Below are 21797 nucleotides of genomic sequence, written 5' to 3' on the forward strand. Positions count from 1 at the left end.
TATTGTGGAATTGAAACCTTTGAAGATGAGAGATATCAATGACCAATATTTGTTGATGATTCCTGTTATCGTGTTGTTTTGTCTCTCTCCTTCCCCCTCCCCCCCTCTGTATTTTCCTTTTTTTGTTTTACTTTCCTGGTCTGTAATTATTTGTTCCATGTAGTTAACCTATTTAGGCTGGAGTTTTCCTTCTAGCACCATCTATAGGGCTAGATTTGTAGATAGATATTCCTTAAAATTGTTTCTTTTATCATGGGATGTCTTATTTTCTCAATCTATGGTGACTGAAAGTTTTGCTGATATAGTAGTCTGGGCTGGCATTTATTCTCTCTTAGAGTCTCTATTGAGAAATTAGGTATAACTTCTTATTTATGTCATTATATGTTGCTTGGGTTTTTTCCTTGTAGCTTCTAATATTCCTTCTTTGTACATTTATTATTTTGATTATTATGTGCTGAAAGAACTTTCTTTTATGGCCCAGTTTGTTTGATGTAATCTTCTTATATTATATATTCTGTATGCTTCTTCTATTTTAGTAGTCATATCCTTCTTAAGGTTAGGAATTTTTTTCTATGATTTTGTTGAAAATATTTTCCTGTGCATTTGACCTATGTTTCTTCTTCTTCTTCCTCCATTCCTGTTATTTTTAGGTTTGGTCTTTTCATAGTGTCCCAGATTTTCTGGATGTTTTGTGCTAGGAGTCTTTTAAATTTATTTTTCTTTGACTGATGTATTTATTTCTTCGGTTGTGTCTTCAATGCCTGAAATTCTCTCTTCTGTCTCTTATATTTTGTTGGTAAAGTTGCCTTTGTTGTTTCTCTTCAAGTTCCTAATGTTTTTATTTCCAGATTTCCTTCAGTTTGGGTTTCTTAATTGATTCTATTTCCACTTTCAGGTCTTGAACTATTTTATTAATTTCTTCCCACTCTTTGTATTTTCATAGATTTCTTTAAAGGATTTATTCATTTCTTCTTTAAGGATCTTCACATCTCCCTCCATCCCTCCAACTCAAATCCCCCAGTGTCATCCCCAGCTCTTTAGCAGACCTTAGCTGTGGCCTCTCCTCGCTCTCTGAATCCATTCCCAGAATCTAACTAAGCAGATTTTGGTGGAACACCCTGTTTTCCTCCCTCTTACAAAGCCACTCTCCAACACTCCATCATATTAATAAAGGCTGTCTTAAGGTCTCGTTCTTGTGATTCAGTTCTGTTGGAATATTCAGAGGCTGCTGTGCTAGATTCTAATGAAGACATATTGTCCTGGCTATTGGTTATGTTTTTACACTGATTTCCAGACATCTGGGGTTGGGAAGATTGTAATTCTTGTTGCTGGTATTTGGTCTTTGGTGGGTAGGTGTTTTGTTCCTTGGTTTCTGTTTTTTCTGTGGTTCTTAAGAGAGTATGGTGGCTGTGTATTGCCTGGTAGGAAAATCTACTGAGGTCCTGATAAGTGTGGGCATGAGCTGTTGTAGGTAGAATGTGTTTCTAGGTATTAAAACCTGATATTTTAGGAATGGAGGTGTGCTGAGTGTGGTGGAGTGGTTTCGTAAGAGGGAGGAAAACAGGGTGTTCCACCAGGATCTGCTTAGTTAGTTCCTGGGAACTGGTTAGAGAGTGAGGAGAGGCCACAGCCAAGTTCTGCTAGAGAGCTGGGGATAATACTGGGGGATTGGACTTGGAGGAGGGAGATGTGAAGATCTGCAGAGCCTATTTGCTTCCCTGGTCAGAGTTGCCTGTGGGTTTCCAGGGAGTGCCTGCTTGAGTTGGAGTGTGGGATAAAGCAATGAGTAGGTAGTAGAAGGAAGTTTGGAGAAGATCTGTGTAGCCGACTTGAGATGAGTTTGGGGAAAGGGAGACTGCAGCAGGTGTTCTGTTGCAGAGCTGAGCATGAGATTGGAAGATTTGATTTGGAGGAGCGCAAGAAGAGGTGACACTCTACAGTTAGTCTTCTTGCCTTCCTTCCAGGAACGAAGTGCCTTGACCAGTAGAGTATTTATAAACTGCTCCTCTACCGCCATTGCAGACAGAATCCAGTATTTATTGTGCTTTCTATTTATATGTGAAGTGGTTACCACTGAATTATTATAATTTTACCTCTTCACAGTCTCAACTAATGGCAGTTGTTAAAACTTCACAGAGAATGTGAGGAAAGGTCTGAGGGGAGTCCTGTTCCCACCACTTGTAGAGCCACTGGTAACAGAATCTGATGATAGTTTTTATCTTGAGTTACTCTATCAGTTTCCCACATTAGCCAATGTCTCCATTCAGCTATTTCGCAATGAGCTATGGGAAAGGGTATTTCCTGCACAGTTAATGGAGGCCCTAGACTCTCATTTGAAGGCTTCAGAAGTCTGGATGGGAGTTCCAAAAGTCTTGTGTGCCTGTTGGTGTAGTTTGTTCTTAATCTCTGTCTGTGTTGTGACTGTACCAACAATGTGGCAAATCTAAACACGAAGTCACACTAGCTTGGTTATGTGTGCCGTAAAATTGATTTTTGTCAGCCTAGATCAGGTAACTGGATGACTCATAATTAAACCTCGTAGGTTTTTCTTAACTATTGTGAACAAGACCTCCTTTCTTGTGGGTTACTTATGTATCTGGATGTGTGAGAGAATGCCATCCAGACTTCCTTCAGCTAGGATTTCAGATCTATTTTTTCAGTACTAAGATTGGGCTCATCTCTGACAGCTCGGTTGCATCAAGCTATGCAAGGAATAAAAAACTCACCATCTCTCAGGAAAATTCCCAGCTGGAAGATGTAGGTGGGAGATAGAGGAGGGGCTGTGTCTTAGTTATGGTTTCCATTGTGAAGAGACACCACAACCAAGGCAACTTGTATAAAGTTAAACATTTCATTGGGGCAGGCTTATACTTTCAGAGATTCAGTCCATTATCATCATGGAGGGAAACATGGCAGTGTACAGGCAGACATGGTGCTAGAGAAGGAGCTGAGAGTTCTACATGATCAGAAGGCCACCAGGAAAGATTATCTTCCAAGCAGCTAGGAGGAAGATCTAAAAGCCCACCCCTACAGTGACACACTTCGTTTAACAAGGCTACACCTATTCCAACAAGGCCACACCTCCTAATGGTGCCATTTATACCCTGGACCAAGCATATTCAAATCACCACAAGTAGCAGTGAAAAAAGACTGAGTTTGGGTATGAGCTACAGGTTGGTGGTAGCCAGAGGACTGGGTAGCTACCTGCCCTACAGTCTCTCTCCTTTGTTTTCTTGGGGCCACTGAGTTTCTGTACCTCCCCTTGGCTGTTGCTTTTCCAGGATGAGTTGCAGGTCTGGTTACCATTGGTGGGCCTAACATCATGCATTTCTCAGCTCCTGCTTATGAGCTCATGTACAGTTAACAACCTGAGACACACACAGGGTAGGACAAGGATTGGAAAGGGACAGAGAGCAAAGGAGTAAGTTCCAAGAGATGCCCACAGGACTGAGGAGCTTCTGATGCTTCTCTCTTTCACCCTGATCCTAAGTTCCCAGACCCTGCTTTCTTTTGTACTAAACAACTCTCTAATACTGTCCCCAGACTTCAGTGACCCTGGATAGCTGCGGTGGCACAGAGGGGTTAATTTGCTCATTGATTAGAAGGTCAGTTCCTGCCAGTACTAACTTGGTCATTGGCCATAGCCCTCAGAAGAACTAAATGTCCGACCTGGCCTTTGCTCCTCTGTTTGGTGGCCTCTGGAGACCTGCCCTGTTATGCTGTGGATGTGAAGCCAGTCTTGCTTTTGTTTCTTACTTTCCCCTGATTTATTGTGCTCACCTTTGATGTACAGCTACACGTACCACCTGAGTCAACCAGCTGAGCCTCGGTAGGACAGTATTAAGCTTGCAGACAAACCCCAACTGCTAGAGGGTAGCAGAAAATAAACCAGAACCAGAAAGTCAGAACCAAGAACTAGTGAGCTGCAATGCACAGAAGACCATAGTGCCCTGAAAGGGCAGAGGGACGGAGGGACAGAAATGGCATGATCTATTCCCACCCTGCCCCCACCTGCTGGGGCTGGTCACTCTCTGCTCCCTCCCAGGAGAAAACTACCAAGAAAGCTCCTAAAGAGCAGCCTTTTAAAGACATCTCCCTACTTCTGGGCTAATGTTTGTTGTTTTCTCAGAAACAGCAAGCCTGGATTCATTTTTTCACTAATAAGTAGATTTCTTGTTTATGACCATGGGACAAATGTACTTGTAGATTTGTTCTGTCTGTCTATCTATCTATCTATCTATCTATCTATCTATCTATCTATCTATCATCTACCCACCCAGGGTAAATAACCACATCTAACCACAGACTGAACTGTCCTTCAGAATACATAGAGTAAAGCTTACTTTTATCCAGTTCTCATCTATTCTGGGAACAGCGCCAATGTTTTATATGGGCAAATTGCATTTAAACTACCTGACAATTCAGAAGGACGTAGACATAGAGCAAAACATCCCATGGAGGTTAGAGACTCAGGGCTGAGGTCAGATTTCCATTGTGTCTTACTTATCCCTTAACCCTTCAATGCCCTTAAACCATTCTCTTTAGAACAAGGGATTTGGTAGAAGATGGGGAAAAAAGCCAGGATGGGTGATCTCACTTGGCTCATGGGTTCCTTTCAGGTTCCAAGAGAAAGGAAAGTGAGTTTTGTCTTTGAAGAAGGAAAATTAGACTGGTTGTTCATCTTCCATTAGATACTAGAAAGAAAGAACTAAGACCAAAGTCTTGGGTTTAGCTACAAGTGAAGGAAAACTTGTCAGGTACTCATAAATTAAGCTCATAGATAAATTAGGATTCAGTCTTTTCCATACTTATATACACATCACACGTATGTACATTTTCAACCACATATGTAAGTCCATATAAGGGGAATAAGTGTAATTATCACTGAGCAGGGAGCAGGGCACAGATATAAGAAAATAACTGTACTCTCTCACAGGATTTATTTCTGTCAATGCTACCTTCATGGAGGATCAGCTACAGGCTGAAATAGCTAAGGGCACTCTCGTTTGTAAGAACTAACATGAGGATGGATTGATGACTCAGTCGGGAAAGCCTTTGCCACATGAGCACTCACATAACAAGCTGGGCATAGAGGTAAGCAATGAAAGCTGTGGTCAGACACGGGTAGGAGACTGAGAGCCTGGTGGCAGAGATACAAGATTTCCAGTGTTCACATAACATTTCCCTCAAAGCACAAAGCATTTCTGACAGTTTATTATTTGGGTACAGAATTATTGGCACCTTCTGAGTAGAAAATTGGAAATAGGGCTGTAGACAGCCGATGACCCTCAGGCGACTGCAACATGTTTAGTAGTGTGACTAAGCTGTTGCTTAGTGACGAGCACTGGAACTGTAATTCCACACTCCTTGTAGCAGCTGAACTGATTCATGGCTGAGATCTGTGGCTTTGTGGACACAGATGTCTTGTATATACATAACCGCAAACAAGTTATTCAGAATCTCTGACATCCACTACCTCAGATTCCCAGTCCCCTGACATTAGTTTCAACTACACACTTGATGTGGTTTGAGGGTTCTATTCTTCTCTGGTTGGCCTTGCTTCATTGGTAGTAGTATTTTACTTCCTATAAGTAGTAGGAATTCTTTCTATGAGCTAGCCATCTTTTATAAAGACATTTTCATGTGGAAGAACTAAAGAGTCCATATTTCCCAGGCTTAGCCATATGCTGAGTTAGCCTTACATTCTGGCCCATGTTTTACCTTGCCCAGTGGTATACAGAAAAATACATGCTTACTTACCTTCGATCAAAGAAAATGTGTTGGGAGGGGAAGACATTCTGAGTGGATACATGTTATTGACATGGACATAATAGCCATTTTAAGAACCCTAGTATCTCAGACCCATGGAGATGGTGAAGCCTTCTTTCTAGTCCAAGTATGAATTTGACAAGTGATTAACCTTTGGCTAAAACTAGTTGTCTTAGTTAAGGTTTTACTGCTGTGAGCAGACACCATGACCAAGACAACTCTTATAAGGACAACATCTAATTGTGTCTAACTTACAGGTTCAGAGGTTCAAATTCTATTATCATCAAGGTGGGAGCATGGCAGCATCTAGGCAGGTATGGTGCAGGCAGAGCTGAGAGTTCTACATCTTCACCTGAAGGCTGCTAGTGGAAGACTGGCTTCCAAGCAGCTAGAATGAGAAACTTACAACCCACACCCAGTGACACACCTACTCTAACAGGGCCACACACCTCCTAATAGTGCCACTCCCTGGGCCAAATCATATACAAACCATCACACTAGTGTAGACAGAAATGAAGAACCACGGCTTCTTTCTCCAGGATGACTGCAACTTGAAACTGCTTCCCTACGGAGGCCTCCTTCTATGGTTAGCCAATGCCTCCTCATCCTCATCCTTCAGCTGTATTAACAAGTGTGCAAACCCTGGGCTGTCCTCTTCAGAACCCAGTGTTTTTTGTCCGTGTGTCTGAGTTTCATTGCCCTGCCTGATCATCTGTGTAGGTGTTAACAAAACAAGGGTAAGTTCCTTTTTAGGTGGGAACCCATAAAATGAAACTTTTTTTTTTTTTTTTTTTTGAGTATTTCTTTATATACATTTCAATGTTATTCCCTTTCTGTTTCAGGTCTGTCCATTCCCCCCTTTCCCTTCCATTGCCTCCCACCCCTCCCCCCATTGCCAAGTCCAAAAGCTAGTGTGGGGTTAGTCTTAGCAACCCAGGGGCTTAAGTTCCTTTTTAGGGTGGTTTACTATGCTCTCGCCATTGGTACTATTCTATAAAATGTCAGTATTTGCGGAAGGAAACGTCTTGATTTCAAATATCAGCAGACCAAGTCAAGCAGAAATCAGATGCATAATGAGGGATGGGTGGTTTATTCCGTCACTGAAAGTACTGTGGAGAGAATTGTGGGTAAATGGAAGCAGGATCCTTGAGAGCCTGTTGGCAGAGACAATTTGATCAGCACATTGCTGTCAACAATGCATTTTAATACACCATTTCTACCTTTCCTCATTGGTCACTGCCGGACCATTGGACCCTGCAGACCAGCTGTGAACATGGAAACATGTCACCCCTCCCCAGCCCGAGGAGCCATTCACTATTGTCCCTACAGAAGCTTTCAGCCAGCGGAACCTAGGATGAACCCCTAGCCCCTGAACAAAAAGGATGATCCAGCCCCCTTCTCACTCTGGTCCATGGGCAGTAGACTACAAAGGGTGATCCTGCAACCTGGGGTGATGGCATAACTCTGTGCAGCTGTTTGCATGTGTTAGGGACTCTGCTCTGGGTGCTGCTTCCTTGACCATCTGCCTGTACATGTCTGTAGAGAAGGTTCATGCATGTCCAGACATGACACCTTCTAGACAAAGATCAGACCCATGTGTTCTCACTATGGAGCAGAAGGCTCTCCCAGCTCATGCCACTCCAGATGTGATGTCCACTTAGTACATCTGGTGCTTTGCTCTGCCAGAGGTAACCCAGTCCTCCTTCTTTGACCCAGAACTTACCAAGGAAAGCAAATGGCTGGTAGCTAGTTTGCAGGTGAGTAGGAGAAGAGACCTGAGCACCCTCTCTGGTGGACTCTGACAATATCCACAGAGCTCCAAACACCCATTAGTCCTCTCTGTCGATAAGACTGTGGGCTTTGTCTTCCGTGATTTTCTGAACTACAAACATAACATTTTAAAAAGTTCATGAAAAGTGGAACTACGGCCACACGTAGAAAGAATAGTGGTAATCTGCAAAGTATCCCTTCAGTAACTCTGCCACTCTTCAGGCAGAGTTTACTTTTCTTCTTTAAATCTACTGACATGATGGTAGTAGAACAGAGCTGGAAAACACTGGTGAGCCGTAGTTTTCTTTATTTTTCTCTGTTTGGACCTCTGAGAGCAAGGTGTGAACTGATTGTGAGCTTGCCCATGGGGGAAGTGATGTGGAATCCAAGAGAGCCAGCCAGGGCTCACTTACCAGCACAAGAGAGACACCTTTGACCAGCTATCCCATCTGTCTGAGTCTCTGTACAGCTTTGAGAATGAATGGTCTGGCTGGAGACCACAGGAGCCACCAGCTGTGTCCAACCACAGATGGACCACAGAATTATGAACAATAAAGCATTTTTTTTGTTTGCTTGCTCTGGTGCGATGTGTTTGCAGCAATGTGTAACCGATGCACACCGGGATACACATTTCAATAGGTTAAGATGCACATTTGAGCATCTTTATCCTTTTCTACTCAGGACACGTTTGAGGATGGCAAGGCTTACCGTAGTTCAGATAGCTATGATTTGCTATAATTTGTTCTCTTGGGAGGCACACAGAGCAGACAATCTTTAAAGTAACTGGTATCTTAGGTTGCACAGATTTCTTCAGGAATCTACAATGTATCTTTTCCAGGGAGATTCTGCTTTGTCTGTTACTATTTTTAAAGTTTCTTGATGGCTGGGGAGTTAGCTCAGAAGGTAAAAGGTCCTTACCACAGGGCCTTATGCCTTGAGTTTGGTCCCCAGAGGTGGAAGGAAAGCCCCTACTTTATGTTATCCTCTGACTACCACACATGTCCCCTGGCATACGAACACCCCCAGCCCCAGCACTCACAATCCTGACACAAACATTAAAAATAAAAGTTTAAAAATCTTCAAGGATGCTTTCCCTGGAGATTTGAATTGTAACAAAATTCATGTTCTGTGAATGCCAAGGGCATTTGCATTTAAACTCAACTGTATTTAAAACATACACTTCTGAAACACACATGTTCTTCACGTTCAAGGACAACACTATCTTTAGATGTTTGTTTTGCTAGTGTGAAGACATTGTCCGTGGTAGTTAGCACGAGGTAGTCAACTGCGCAGGGCCTAGAATCACCAAAGAGGCCAGCCCCTGGGTGTTTCTATGAAGGATTTTCCAGACTAGGTTAATTGAGCAGGAAAGGCACACCCTGACTGAGAAACAATAAAAAGAAATGGAGCTGAGCAGATGACTCAACTCTCTCTGCTTCTTGACTGAGTACAATGTAACGAGCTGCCTCTAGCTCCTGTTGCAGGACTTCTCGCCTGAGTACCCTCAAACCATGAGCCAAAACAAATCCTTGTTTAAGTTGCTTTACTGATCCTACAGCAGCACCAGCGAAAGTAACTAATACACCATGTGTGTGCAGATGTTGCTCTTTGCAGGTGAAGTGGCCCCCAGCCTTTCTGTCTGTCTTTTCTGAGGGCTCTCCCATTCTGCACTGTCTGAGGCACCGTTCTCAGTTTCCAATTTCTTACCAGGAAATAATAAAAGAGGCCTGGGAGTACCATAACCCCAGAAAATGTCAGGGGAGGAGAATACACTGACTGGTTAAGGGAAAAAATAGTTTACACAATGACATAGTTGCCCGGAGTGTCTGGTGCCATGAATGAAACTGATAACGTGGGAGTCATTAGCCAAGACACAGGTTTTCAGGGACAACTTGAACAATAACAGATTTACCAGGATAGAGTGGACAGTATTAGTTAGCAACTGTTTAATCAAAGCCGTTTGTTATAAAAGATGGCCATACCTTCAGCCAGTGCCTTTGCTAGGCCTGGAATCCCAGGGAGCATTTGCATGTGTTTTTCTGCGGGCCTCAGCTGCACATAAAACACAGTGAAAATTTATTCCTTATGGTGGGTTAATGAAATAAGATATCTGGGCCACCAGCTGGATTCTGCTGGGTGATACAGATTGTCCATCACAGACATATGGGCAGTCACTACTTAGGGCTCCCCTACCTGGCTGGGGCAGATGGCACATACAGAGATCCTGTATTGTCAGTCCCATGAGTCTCTTGGCTGGCTCCAGGGGAGTTTCTCACAGAGCATGTGCTGTCTGTCTCTCTGTTCCTAACACCTTCTCATCCCCTTAGTTATCACCACATACCCATGAAGATGAGAACAGCACCCGTAGTTTTCAAATGCCTGGTTTGAGGGGCCATCACTTAGCGTATAGATTTCTATCCCTATAACCAAGAGTCCTTTGTCTCTCTTCTTGGTTCGGTGCTTCCTTTCTGATATTTTTCTCTCCCAAACTTACATTCTGAGGTTAGAGAATAGTTTCCCATAGATATTCAGGAGACTTTCCTAATAAACTTAGCTTCCCCCAGAAGAACCTGTAGTCTTCTCCAGGACTGGGTTTTTGCACCGAGACATGATAGGTGAGCTGCTGTCTACTCATGAACCCTCTCTTAAGGAAGAGTGTCCCAGTCTTCTCTCATCTTGTCTCCAGTCCTTGTGAAGCCCCCTCCTCACACCCACACCTGTCTCCACAGACATGTCTGCGTCTGCACTTCTCTCTGTAGAGAGTTTAATATTGCTCATGTTTCGTAAACTCTCGTGAGAGTCCAGATTCTTAGGCCTGTTGCTCAGACTACACGAGCTGATCTTGACACACATCATAGCTGTGGTTTCCATCTGTACAGATGCCTATTTGTGATCCATTCATTCAACATTGAATACACTTTTGTACTTCTTTGATGAGCTATTAACTTCACAGGCCTACCTGACCCTCTGAAGGCCACAGTTCAGGTGGAACAACTCGGATGATCTGTCACTTTTGTGGGTGTTCTGTATGCAGTCAGTCTGGAATAGATTCCCACACAGCTTTCTTTGAAGCTGCTCAGAATGTCCTTTCTTTCTCTGTCATGTCCCCTTCCTGTGTATGGGAGATTCCGGTGAGCTCCTGTAGCTTCTAGCAGATTATCTACTTCTGAGTTTACATTTATTTGTTCAATTTGGCACAAGACTTCTCCTGGGAGGCTTGCTGCCTCCCCAAACTTTAACTGGAAACCCATCTAGATCAGAAGAAAGTGACCTGAGAGACAGTGTTCCCTGGTGGACACTGGGCTGTAACTAGGTTAGCCACATGAGGCATCTGCCCCCAGGGAAGGTCAGGGCTCCTTAGCAATGAAAATGCAAAGTCTCTAATGCCTTGCACTATCCCTGGGGAGTCTACCAACCTGGTACCTGGTACTCATCCCCCAGAAGATCTTTTAAGAGAGTTTAGCAGGCTTCTGTTGTCAGTGGCCCCAGAGATCAAGTACTGGACACTCCTTGGCTAGTGACTCCATCTGGATTTTCAGTTTTGTTAGCTGCTTTTCTCATTGCTGTGGCAGAATATCTGGGAAAACAACCTAGAGAGATGGTTTGTTTTGGCTCTCCGTTTGAGGGTAATATAAGGTGAAGTGGGGTACAAATGGTGAAGAGGTCGTGGCACACTGTGTCCCCAGTCAGGAAGCAGAGATGAATGTTGGCCCCTTTTATTTATTGTTTCATTCTGTTGGGAACTCCAACCCACAGAGTGGTGTTGCCCACATTAAGGGAATGTTTGTCACCTCAGTCAACCCCCTCTAGAAGCTACCTAATGGAGATGGCCAGAAGTTTGTCTCCTAGTTGATTCTGGATGAGTCCTTTTTATGACCTGCTTTCCATCCGAGGGTGGTCTGTGAGGGAGTGCACTTCCTGCCAGCCGTTTAAGAATCAGTGTAGTGAGTGATCTTTGATGTTTTGATTCTCCAACTTCACTTGGAGGGCAGAGCCAGCTGGCCCGTGCTTTGGTATGCAGCTTCCAGTTTGAGGCTCTTGGTTTGGAAGCTGTCTGAATGGTGTGCTCGCCATGTGTGTTTTCTTTCTGCATTCCCCTCAGGGATGTGTTATGGGCTCAGGAGCACACACTTCAGAAGGGAACTGCTCAGGGAACTGTGCCTTTTCTCAAGCTTTTGGTTCTCCCAGGGATCACATTAAAGTTCGCCATGTTTCCTCCACTCCTGCTCCTGCACCTTGTGGCTTCCAGGTCATCTCCAGTGCAGCAAATGCTGTCTACCTCAGGGATCAATTACTATCCAACACTCTCTGCCAAGTCCCTCTTATGAAAATACTTTCAAGACATAGGCAACATTCAGTGTTTCCGTGACTACCAAGGGATATTTATTACTCCACATATTTCTTAAACACTCATTAAGAATTTAAGTCTTAAAACTTTACTTTCTGTTAATAGCTGAAAGAACAAATTCCCTAGATATCTTAAGACATAGACAAGATTGCTTGTGTGCTAGCCTGAAGTACTTTCAAAACACACGCATGCAAAGGAAAGTATTTGTTGACCTAGATTCTAGGTCCTAGCCTCTCAGTGCAGTTAAGCTAGCTGGCATTTTGATGCTCAGTGAAGCATGAGATGCCTGCATCTGCCCCCTTCTATCTCATAATTTGCATTATTCATGAATTCTCTTCTATGCCTTTCACTGTATTGTATGCCTGGGAAATCTGGAGGCCTTAGACAGTGTGTTTTAGAAGTGTCTATAAATTGTTTCCACTTATTTTTTTTAAAGAATTATTTATTTAAGTATAAGTACACTGTTGCTCTCTTCAGACACACCAGAAGAGGGCATCAGATCCCATTATAGATGGTTGTGAGCCACCACGTGGAATTGAACTCAGGACCTCTGGAAGAGCATCCAGTGCTCTTAACCACTGAGCCATCTCTCCAGCCCGTTTCCACTTATTGTTGGGGAAAAGAAGGAGTTAAAGAATACCAAGAGTGAGTTGTTTTGAACCATACCACCTAGACATGCTAGGACATCCTGTGGCCTGCGCCATCACTGTAGACGGGGATCTATAAGATCACTGTCAAATTTCTAACCAGCTACCCAAAACTGGCTTTCATTTTTAAAAATTTATGTATGTGACCAGTGTTTTTTTTTTTTTATTATTATTATTAACTTGAGTATTTCTTACATACATTTCGAGTGTTATTCCCTTTCCCGGTTTCCGGGCAAACATCCCCCTCCCCCTCCCCTTCTTTATGGGTTTCCCCTCCCCCCCTCCCCCCCTTGCCCCCCCCCCCCCAACAATCTAGTATGTGACCAGTGTTTAATCAGCATATGTGTGCATATGCACATAACCGATGCTTGAAGAGGCCAGAAGAGGGTGACAGAGCCCCTGGACTTGGAATCACAAGTGGTTGCGAGCCACCTGTTTGTGCTGGGAGTTGAACCCAGTCCTGCTGGGAGAGAAGCCGGCGCTCTTAACCACTGAGCCATCTCAGCGTCCAGAATTAGCTTTCATTTTTTTAATGGTCTCTTTTTCTTTAATTGTTACTGTTCCATACATGTACAAGTGCACACATATATAACTACAACCTACTGAGTCCACTTAGTTCCTTATATGCACATGGTTTCAAGACTGACCACTGGGACTGGATAAACTTTTAGGAGGTTGACACCTGGAGATGACTATTTCCCCCCTTTCTCTGAAGTCCTTAGTTTTCTGTAGTTCTCTGTCTAAGGGTGGAGCTCCATGAGATTTCTTCCTCCCATATTTGCTTGTCTGTTGGTGGTGTTATTGTCCCAGTCTTGTGTAGGTAGCCATATTGCTGAGGTAACTCAGGTGTAGTTTTCCTGTCATCTGTAGACGATACAGCTTCATATCAGATGGATAGGAAGAAGGGGTGTGTTTGGTGGAAGTGCAGTAGGGTGTGAGAGGAAGGGGCGCCTCTGTGGGCCCATGCTGAGGCCTCCTTCTCGCCCTGAGGCCACAGGACGATATAGTATAGACTAGAGTTTATTCAGGGCATGGGGAGGGGAGGGGGGGGGAGAGAGAGAGAGAGAGGGAGAGAGAGAGAGAGAGAGAGAGAGAGAGAGAGAGATAGGGGAGGGAGAGAGAGGGGAAAGAGGGTAAGGGAGCAAGGGCAAGAGAGCAAGAGAGAGAGGAGGGGGCAAGCAGCCCCTTTTATAGAGTCAGGCACACCTGGCTGTTGCCAGGTAACTGTGGGGCAGAGCCCAGACTAAATGCCAACGGTGGACATTTAGTCCTCTGGGTCTTACAACCCTCCCATCACTCCTTTCTGTGACTCTCCCACAGCTTTATGTGTTGAAGTTGGGTTATACATTTATCCACTGGGGCTTCCTAATCCACAACCAGTGGTTTTCTACATTTTGACCAGCTGTGTTTTCTTTATGGTCTCTGACCGCTGCCAAGAGAAGCTTTGACGAAGAGTGAGAGCTATATATCTACCTGTGGGTAGAAGAATAAGTACTTAGAATACAGTTAGGAATTGTTGGCTTGGTAAAGTGGTGGTAGTAGGTTCTCCTTTAAGATCCATGAACTCACTATCCCTGGATATTTGGGTAGGTTTCCAGTACCAGGTGTTGTTTCCCTCCTCTTATGATCCTCAAATCTAATTAGAGAGCTGTTGGTTTCCTCCTGCATGATATGAGCGCCACCTTTAGGGTCATCCTGCCATGTCATTCATGAACTTGGCTTTCTTAAATTATACCAGAATGTCAGTAGTTTTATATGCCTCCTGAATATCGCTAGCAACAAAATGGTTCAGATTCAGACCCTAGGCTGGTTTGGTGTTGCAGATTTCCTGTTACCTTGGGCGATATTTTACAAACCTCCTTTCCTTGCTTGATCACTCCAGAAATCACATTATCAAGTGACTCTCGGAGGAACAAAGCTCCCAGGAATGTTTCCTGCTGGTCCCCGATGTCATGTTTGAACTCTTGGTACTGATCCTTGATGCTGCGGGCAGTTGTAGCTTCTACGTTTCACTCTTTATATGATCCGTTCCTTCATTTTCCAAATATATGTTGGTATGGTAGACTCGCTTCATGGTAGACACTGAGCTTAGAGGCAGGAAGTGAGACTGCACTGCACGTGTCTGCAGGGAGGAACAAATAGGACTCAGTTCTGGTGGCTGTCACTCGTCTAGTGACTTGTCTCTCAGGCTGATGAGAGGACTCCATGGATAAAAGAGCTTGCTGTTGTGCAAGCATGGTGACCTGGATCTGATCCCGGGGGCCCATGTAAAGATGGAGGGAGAGAACTGACTCCACAGGGTTGTCACATGGCCTACACACGACATGCGTGTGCAAACTTGCACTTCACACACACACACACACACACGAATTAAAAAATAATAAAGACTTGAAACTATTATGATGGCAAGATGACTCACTCGATAAAGACTCTTGCTGTATAAACTTGGCAATATGAGTTCAGTTCCTGGAACCCCCTGATGGAAAGAGAGAACTGAGTCCTGTACAATATCCTGTAAACTACACACACACTCTGTGGTACCCCACCCCCACCCCGTGTGCCCCAGTATAAATAAGTACATTCAGAAGAAAAAGAGTTCTGGAAAAACTCACTCCCACTACCTTCCCCTGAGACTGAGACAAAGGCAATGTAGATGAACCCATGGCCCAGAAACTAGTCCTGTTTAGTGTAGATTTTCTCTACCTATCTATGCCCTTACATCATAGGTTGAAGCTGGATGATTTCAGACCTGTCATGGGGTTGTCTCGCAAGGTCACTGCCTGGAGAGGTTTGCCATTGGGAAAGCGGCTTTCTGGCTTCTCATATTGTATTAAGACTGGATTCAGAATCAATTTAGCAGAGAGCCACTAAAATATTCTTTTTTTTTCCTTTGAAAAGTTTCAAATAAATTGATAGGAAGGACGGAACCATGGCAAGTTAATGACCCACCTCATCCCCCGACGTGCTCAGAGAAGTAGAGGGGACCATCTTCTTAAAAGTTATGACAACAAAGCTGTCCATTAGTCTTCCACACCACAAAGCTAAGAGAGCTTTGGTACTCCTGTGGCATGGACTCTTTTCAGGTTGGCAGTAAGTCTGTGTGCCCGGCTCTGCTGCCTGCTGCCCGTGGTTAGAAGAAAATCCCTGAAACCCGCAGGTTGCTCCTGGTCTGTGTAGTGGAATGCCTTTACTGGCTGGGTTCTTTCCTGAGAGGTGAGGATGGCTGCTTTTGGGCACCCTGTCCGGATTCAGCACTCAATAAACACAGCTCCCTCTTTGGCACAGACTTTCTGGCATGCTCCTGATGAGACTGTGTATCTTATCATAGCCAAATAAGACACGTTCCCATTCTTTCCACACGACCTGCTTCATTTCTGAAAACACCGTGTTTCTGTTTTGGAACAGATATACTTTCGTAGGGGGAAATGAGCACTTTTACGATGTGTTCTGAGAGTTGGCCTCCCCAGCGATGGTCAGAGACGCCCGGAGAGCTGCTACATTCACTCACACAACTGTTTTCCCCTGAGGCCCTGCCAGTGCCTATCCCCTGTCACTCCACCGGTGTCTCCATGGTTACCCTCATCAAGCTTTCTGACTCCCTCGAGGATGTTGTCACAATGGCTTTATCTATGAAGTACCCTGTTCTTAGCGTTGACTTGTGGGTTTGACTGTCCAGTAGCAAATGGCTTTGCTTAGACTATTACATGTGTAAGCCTCCGAGGCCCCTTATTCCTCTGTGCATGCGTAGGTGTATGATCTCATTGGGTGACCATGACTCAGGGCTTCTTTTCTACTATCTAGGGCAGGTTGGATGTTCAGAACCATAGCAGCTCAGTGCAGTTCAGACCTCTGAAGTACAGGAAAACCTGCCGTCAGGGAAGCCTGCTTCTAGAGCTTGTCGTTTCCTTCACCCCATCACTCTGTGGGGAGTGAACAGAGGGTTGACAATTATGTTGTGTTTAACTGACATTTTCTAAGCTACAAGACCCATGATGAAAACACGCTGCCTGAACCTCTAAATATATATTACTAGATGGACAGACAACCACCAGTGGGTGACGGGAAGCTTGGAAAGTATCTTAGGGTTTTTGTTGCTGTGAAGAGACTCCATAACCATGGCAACTCTTGTAAAGGAAATTATTCAATTGGGGCTGGCTTACAGGTTCAGAGGTTTAGTCCATTTTCATCATGGCAGGGAGCATGGCAGTGTGCAGGCAGACACGGTGCTGGAGAAGGAGCCAAGAGTTCTACATCTCGATCAGCAGGCAGAAGGAAGAGGAAGAGAGACGTTGGGTCTAGCTTGAGCACTTCTAAACCTCAAAGCCCACATTTGGGAGGCAGAGGCACCCAAACCTCTGTGAGTTCGAGGCCAGCCTGGTCTACAAAGCGAGTTCTAGAACAATCAGGGTGGTTATACAGAAAAACAATGTCCTGGAAAACAAAAACAAACCACCACCACCACCACCACTAAAAAACAAGACAAAAATAAAATCAATAGACAAAAAATCCTCAAAGCCCACCCCTTTCTACTTTAGTAAGGCCATACGTGTAGCCAAGGAGCACCATTCCCTAATGACCAAACATTTGAATATGTGATTCTGTGCGGGCCATCCTTGTTCAAGCCACCATAGAAAACTATTTCAAAAACCACACATGGAAAGACTTCCTAGACACCTGCTTCTCTGGGCCAGCCATACTCAGTCTCAGAGCCTATGCTGTCTGGTTTTGCTCGTCTTTTCCGTGAGAAAGACTTTCTTCATAAGGAGGCCGGTAATGGAGAAAGCGCTCCCACTTTGCCTGCTAGATTGTTTCTCTGCAGGTCCTGACTGACAACCTCTGCCTGGTAACTGTGTTGTGTTTTCTATTCCTTTCTCTTCTTTCTAGAGAGGCTTTTAGTTTCCTCACCAAGCTTTCTGATTCTATCAGTGGCTACAAATTTGGCTCCTGTCGCAATAATGCCTTGGCTGTCTCTGCGTGCTCTGCTCTGACGATGTAAACAGTGTCACAGTATCAAGTGACATACTCAGAAGATTGAGCAGACCAAACCTGGCTGGGACACTGCGCTTCCTTTCCACTCTTCCTCTTGAGTCCGGGGTTCTGTTTTACTTCTTACAGAAAATTTCCCTCTTGCTGGTCCATTAAGTAACAAAGTTTCCTTTCAGGGTCAGCGAAGAGAAGCTCAGAGACGGTTTGCAGGTGAAAGGCTCTACTGACTCCGTGATCCTCTTGAGATTCCTTCTTTTCATCTTTATCCAGGAAATACCACTGCATAACACCCTTTCCTCTTGATTCTGCTCCTTCTGTGCTGTGCCTTGAACTCTGGGGGTGGGCGGGTGGGCAGACATATATCTGATTGTTCCAGTGGGCACAAAGCATGTGGAATGTTAGGACTGCAACCCTTAGGTTCATGTCTAGCAGAGCTGTAGGTGACAGTCTTCTCCCAACAGTCTGAATGGTGCCTTCCAGCACTGAAAGCCAGGATACCAGGGAAAGGTCTAATAGCTGTCAATTAGGAATCAAGTCCTCATCGTCTGTGTGTCCCCCTCCATCTTAGCTTATTTAAAGAAAACTAAGGATGAAGAAGGGTGTTTACAGTAAAGACATCATTAACACTGGGATTTAAGGTGATTTATCAGTCATTTACAAGCCTTAGCTTCTGCCTCAGTGCCTCAGGGGGAAGTGAATCCTAAACGTCTCTCACATAGGAGAAACCTGCTGGGAGTGCTATTGAATTCGAGAAGTCACAGCCTGTGCCCCAAGCCAGGTTCAACCTCTGATTCTCAACGAGACAATTAAAAGAGTCACATTAATAGTGGAAAGTGGAAGAGATTTATACAACATGGTCACACTGGGAAGAAGGACAGAGACCCACTGAACTCCTCAAATCTGTCTTCAGGGTCTGAAATGAGAGTAACACTTCAATAGAGGGCCTGGAGCTATGAACATCTAAGTAGGCCCAGTCAAGTTTGCCCCTCCCACCACTGACCCTCCATTGTCTGGGCTTCAGTCCCACCCGGTAAGGTTCTCTGACAAGTTGTTAGAACTGTGTGAAGTCTCTTTCAGAGAGGCAGATTCCCAAGGACTCTCCTTGTCCGTGAGTTGTGGACATCTGGAATGAGTTGGTTCACTTGGGTGAGCATCCTGGACAGCTGTCCCTATGCCTCCCCATAGTGAGCTGTGGATGGCAGAGTCTCGGCTGTTTGGATGGTGTTGAAATGAGCTCATTTTCTTTTTTGGACTCTGTGTGTGTGTGTGTGTGTGTGTGTGTGTTTGTCTGTGTGCCTGTGTGTTTGTGTGTTTGTGTGTACGTCTTTGTGTGTGTGTCTCTGTGTGTGTTTGTACGTGTGTATGTGTGTGTATGTGTGTGTATATCTGTGTGTTTGTGGTGTATGTGTGTGTCTTTGTGTGTGTCTCTGTGTGTGCTTGTATGTGTGTGTGTCTGTGTTTTGTGTGTGTATGTTCGTGCTGTGTGTGTGTGTAGAGAGAGTCTTACTCTGAAGTCCAGGCAGCTTGACATCATTACAACTCTCCTGCCTCAACCTCCTAGGAGTATTCTTGCACTACACATTCGTACCACACATAGAAAACACACACACACAACACACACACACCAAATAACAACAACAACAACAACAACAACAACAACAACAACAACAAAACGAAGGCAGGAAGGGAGTCCAGCAAACTGAGCCTCATAGAACCTTGACTAGCCAGTTCGCTGTGTTACCAATATAAGCAGGAATTATGAGAAGCAGGGAAAGCCTTCTGCTGGGCTAATTCCTGTTGTCAGGGCCCTGGAGCATCTGGAAAGACCCACAGTACTCTGCAGTTTTCATGGACTGAAGAATGTATATCTTTATCATTTCTTTCCTTAAGGTGGCACGAGGGTGGCAGAGGTCTGGCACCTCGCCAACTCTCTGGCTGCTGGCAAGTCCCATTACACAGCCTGTAGACATTGCTTGCACTTTTCTGCCAGCCACACTAACTCTTTTTTTTTCTATGAATAGCAAGTTGTTCTTCCCTTCCCTTTAGCATGTTTAGTATGTTTGGGAGATCTGCCCTCTTTTCTGTGGGTCCCTGATCAGTCAAGGCATCATGGAGAGGAGACAAGAATACCAGACTGGGGCCAGAGAAGCTGACTGACTGAAAATGCTTTATGTTTGTTGGTGGTGGTGGTAGTGATGGTGGTGGTGATAGTGTGTGTGTTTCTTATCTCAAAAGACTACAATTTATAGGGAGAGCCCTTGTATCCTGAAGGCTACCAAGCATCAACCTGTCTGGGCATAGGTGGTCAGGACTGGTACCTTTATAATCTCCCAGTTTTCCTGTTTGACCCATGCAGCACCTAAAACATGAAGATGTTTTTAAATTTTTTATTTGAAATTATTTTGCATTTATAAAAGTGGCACAGAGTTTCCAGCTGTCACTGTGATGAATGAAGAATTGTCTTTCTGACTTAATTGTGGATGCCTTCCGTCTTTGAAAATCAAGGGGACAGTTCTGGCCCCATAGGGTATGAGATGGTGCTTTACTGCTGGCATAAAGAGAACCAAGGGAACCGGGAAGAGCTGCTATGGTGCTACCCCAACAGGGAGTGGGGAGACACCCAGGTTGCTTACAGCCCTGGAGGAAAGCAAGCACATTTTACGTCTTTCTTTTTTTCTCCAGTAGTTTCAGAGCATAACGACTGCCTGCTACTACCCTTCAGGTTTGGGTGTTTGTCTGAAGACTGGGTAATGGTGCTGGGCAATCATGGCCCTGACTGAACAGACCAGGGAAGCAGGTGTTGCAATAAGAAACACGTCCTTCAACAGAGGAATGGATACATCTACACAATGGAGTACTACTCAGCTATTAAAAACAATGACTTCATGAAATTCTTAGGCAAATGGATGAAACTAGAAAATATCATCCCGAGTGAGGTAACCCAGTCTCTCTCTCTCTCTCTCTCTCTCTCTCTCTCTCTCTCACACACACACACACACACACACACACACACTTCTCACATTGATATGTACTCATTGCTAAATGGATATTAGCCCCAAAACTCGGAATACCCAAGATACAATTCACAGACCACATGAAGCTCAAGAAGAAGGAAGAAAAAAGTGTGGATGCTTCAGTCCTTCTTAGAAGGGGGAACAAAATACTCACAGAAGAAAATACAGAGAGTGGATTAGAGACTGAAGGAAAGGCCATCCAGAGATTGCCCCACCTGGGGATCCATCCCATATACAGTCACCAAACCCAGACACTATTGCAGATGCCAAAAGTGCATGCTGACAGGAGCCTGATATACCTATCTTCTGAGAGGCTCTGCCACAGCATGACAAATACAGAGGCAGATACTCGCAGCCAAACACTGGGCTGAGAACGGAGTCCCCAATGGAGGAGTTAGAGAAAGTATTGCAGGAGTGGAAGGGGTTTGCAACCCCATAGGAAGAACAACAATATCAACCAACCAGACCTCCAGAGCCCCCAGGGTCTAAACCACCAACCAAAGAGTACACATGGAGGAACCCATGGCTCCAACCACATATGTAGCAGAGGATGGCCTTATTGGGCATCAGTGAGAGGAGAGGCCCTTGCTCCTGTGAAGGCTTGATGCTCCAGTGTAGGGGAATGCCAGGGCTGGGAGGCAGGAGTGAGTGAGTGGGTGGATGGGGGAGCTCCCTCATAGAAGCAGGGGGAGGGGAAATGGAATAGGGAGTTTCCAGAGGGGAAACTGGAAAAGGGGATAACATTTGAAATGAAAATAAAGAAAATACCCAGTAAAAGAAAAGAAAAAAGAAAAAATGTACAAACCTGCTCACATTAAAAAAAAAGAAAGAAAGGAAGAAAAGAAAAGAAACAGATGTGCCAGCCAGGAACACAGCAGTGTCCACACTGTTGCCTGCTGTCCTCTACAACTGAAGCGTCTGACTTCCAAAGCTGGGTTTTTATTACAGAGGGATTCCCAAGTCTGCTGTGACTCAGGTGGCTGTAGTCCCTTCCTAAGTGCAGCATGTCACCCTCCACTCTCCTTCTCTGAATTCCTGACAATCAGTATTTTGTAAAACTCACAGCTGTCTGATAGTGAGATTTTTATCAGCACGCCCTCCAGATTCAAACTCTGGGTCAATGCCCAGATTTTTCTGGAGTTCTGTACAGTGTTGGAGAGACACACTGCTCTCTGGGTGCATGTTGTTGTTGAAAAGATGTCATGGGAGCTGTCTTCCTGGGTCTCAGAGTGTAGGGAGATACCTGCTTGGGAGGGGTTGTTG

General features: G+C 44.7%; 1 gene segment (V, D, J or C); it reads right to left on the reverse strand.

Annotated features, from left to right (window-relative positions):
* LOC116905410 overlaps nt 1-21797 on the reverse strand; it is a 978601-nt gene that overhangs the window by 236747 nt on the left and 720057 nt on the right. The window contains 1 exon segment of the C gene segment in view: nt 18280-18305. Coding sequence covers nt 18280-18305 — 26 coding nt within the window.

Source organism: Rattus rattus, chromosome 7, assembly GCF_011064425.1.
Source record: "Rattus rattus isolate New Zealand chromosome 7, Rrattus_CSIRO_v1, whole genome shotgun sequence".
In the NCBI taxonomy this organism is placed as follows: Eukaryota; Metazoa; Chordata; class Mammalia; order Rodentia; family Muridae; genus Rattus; species Rattus rattus.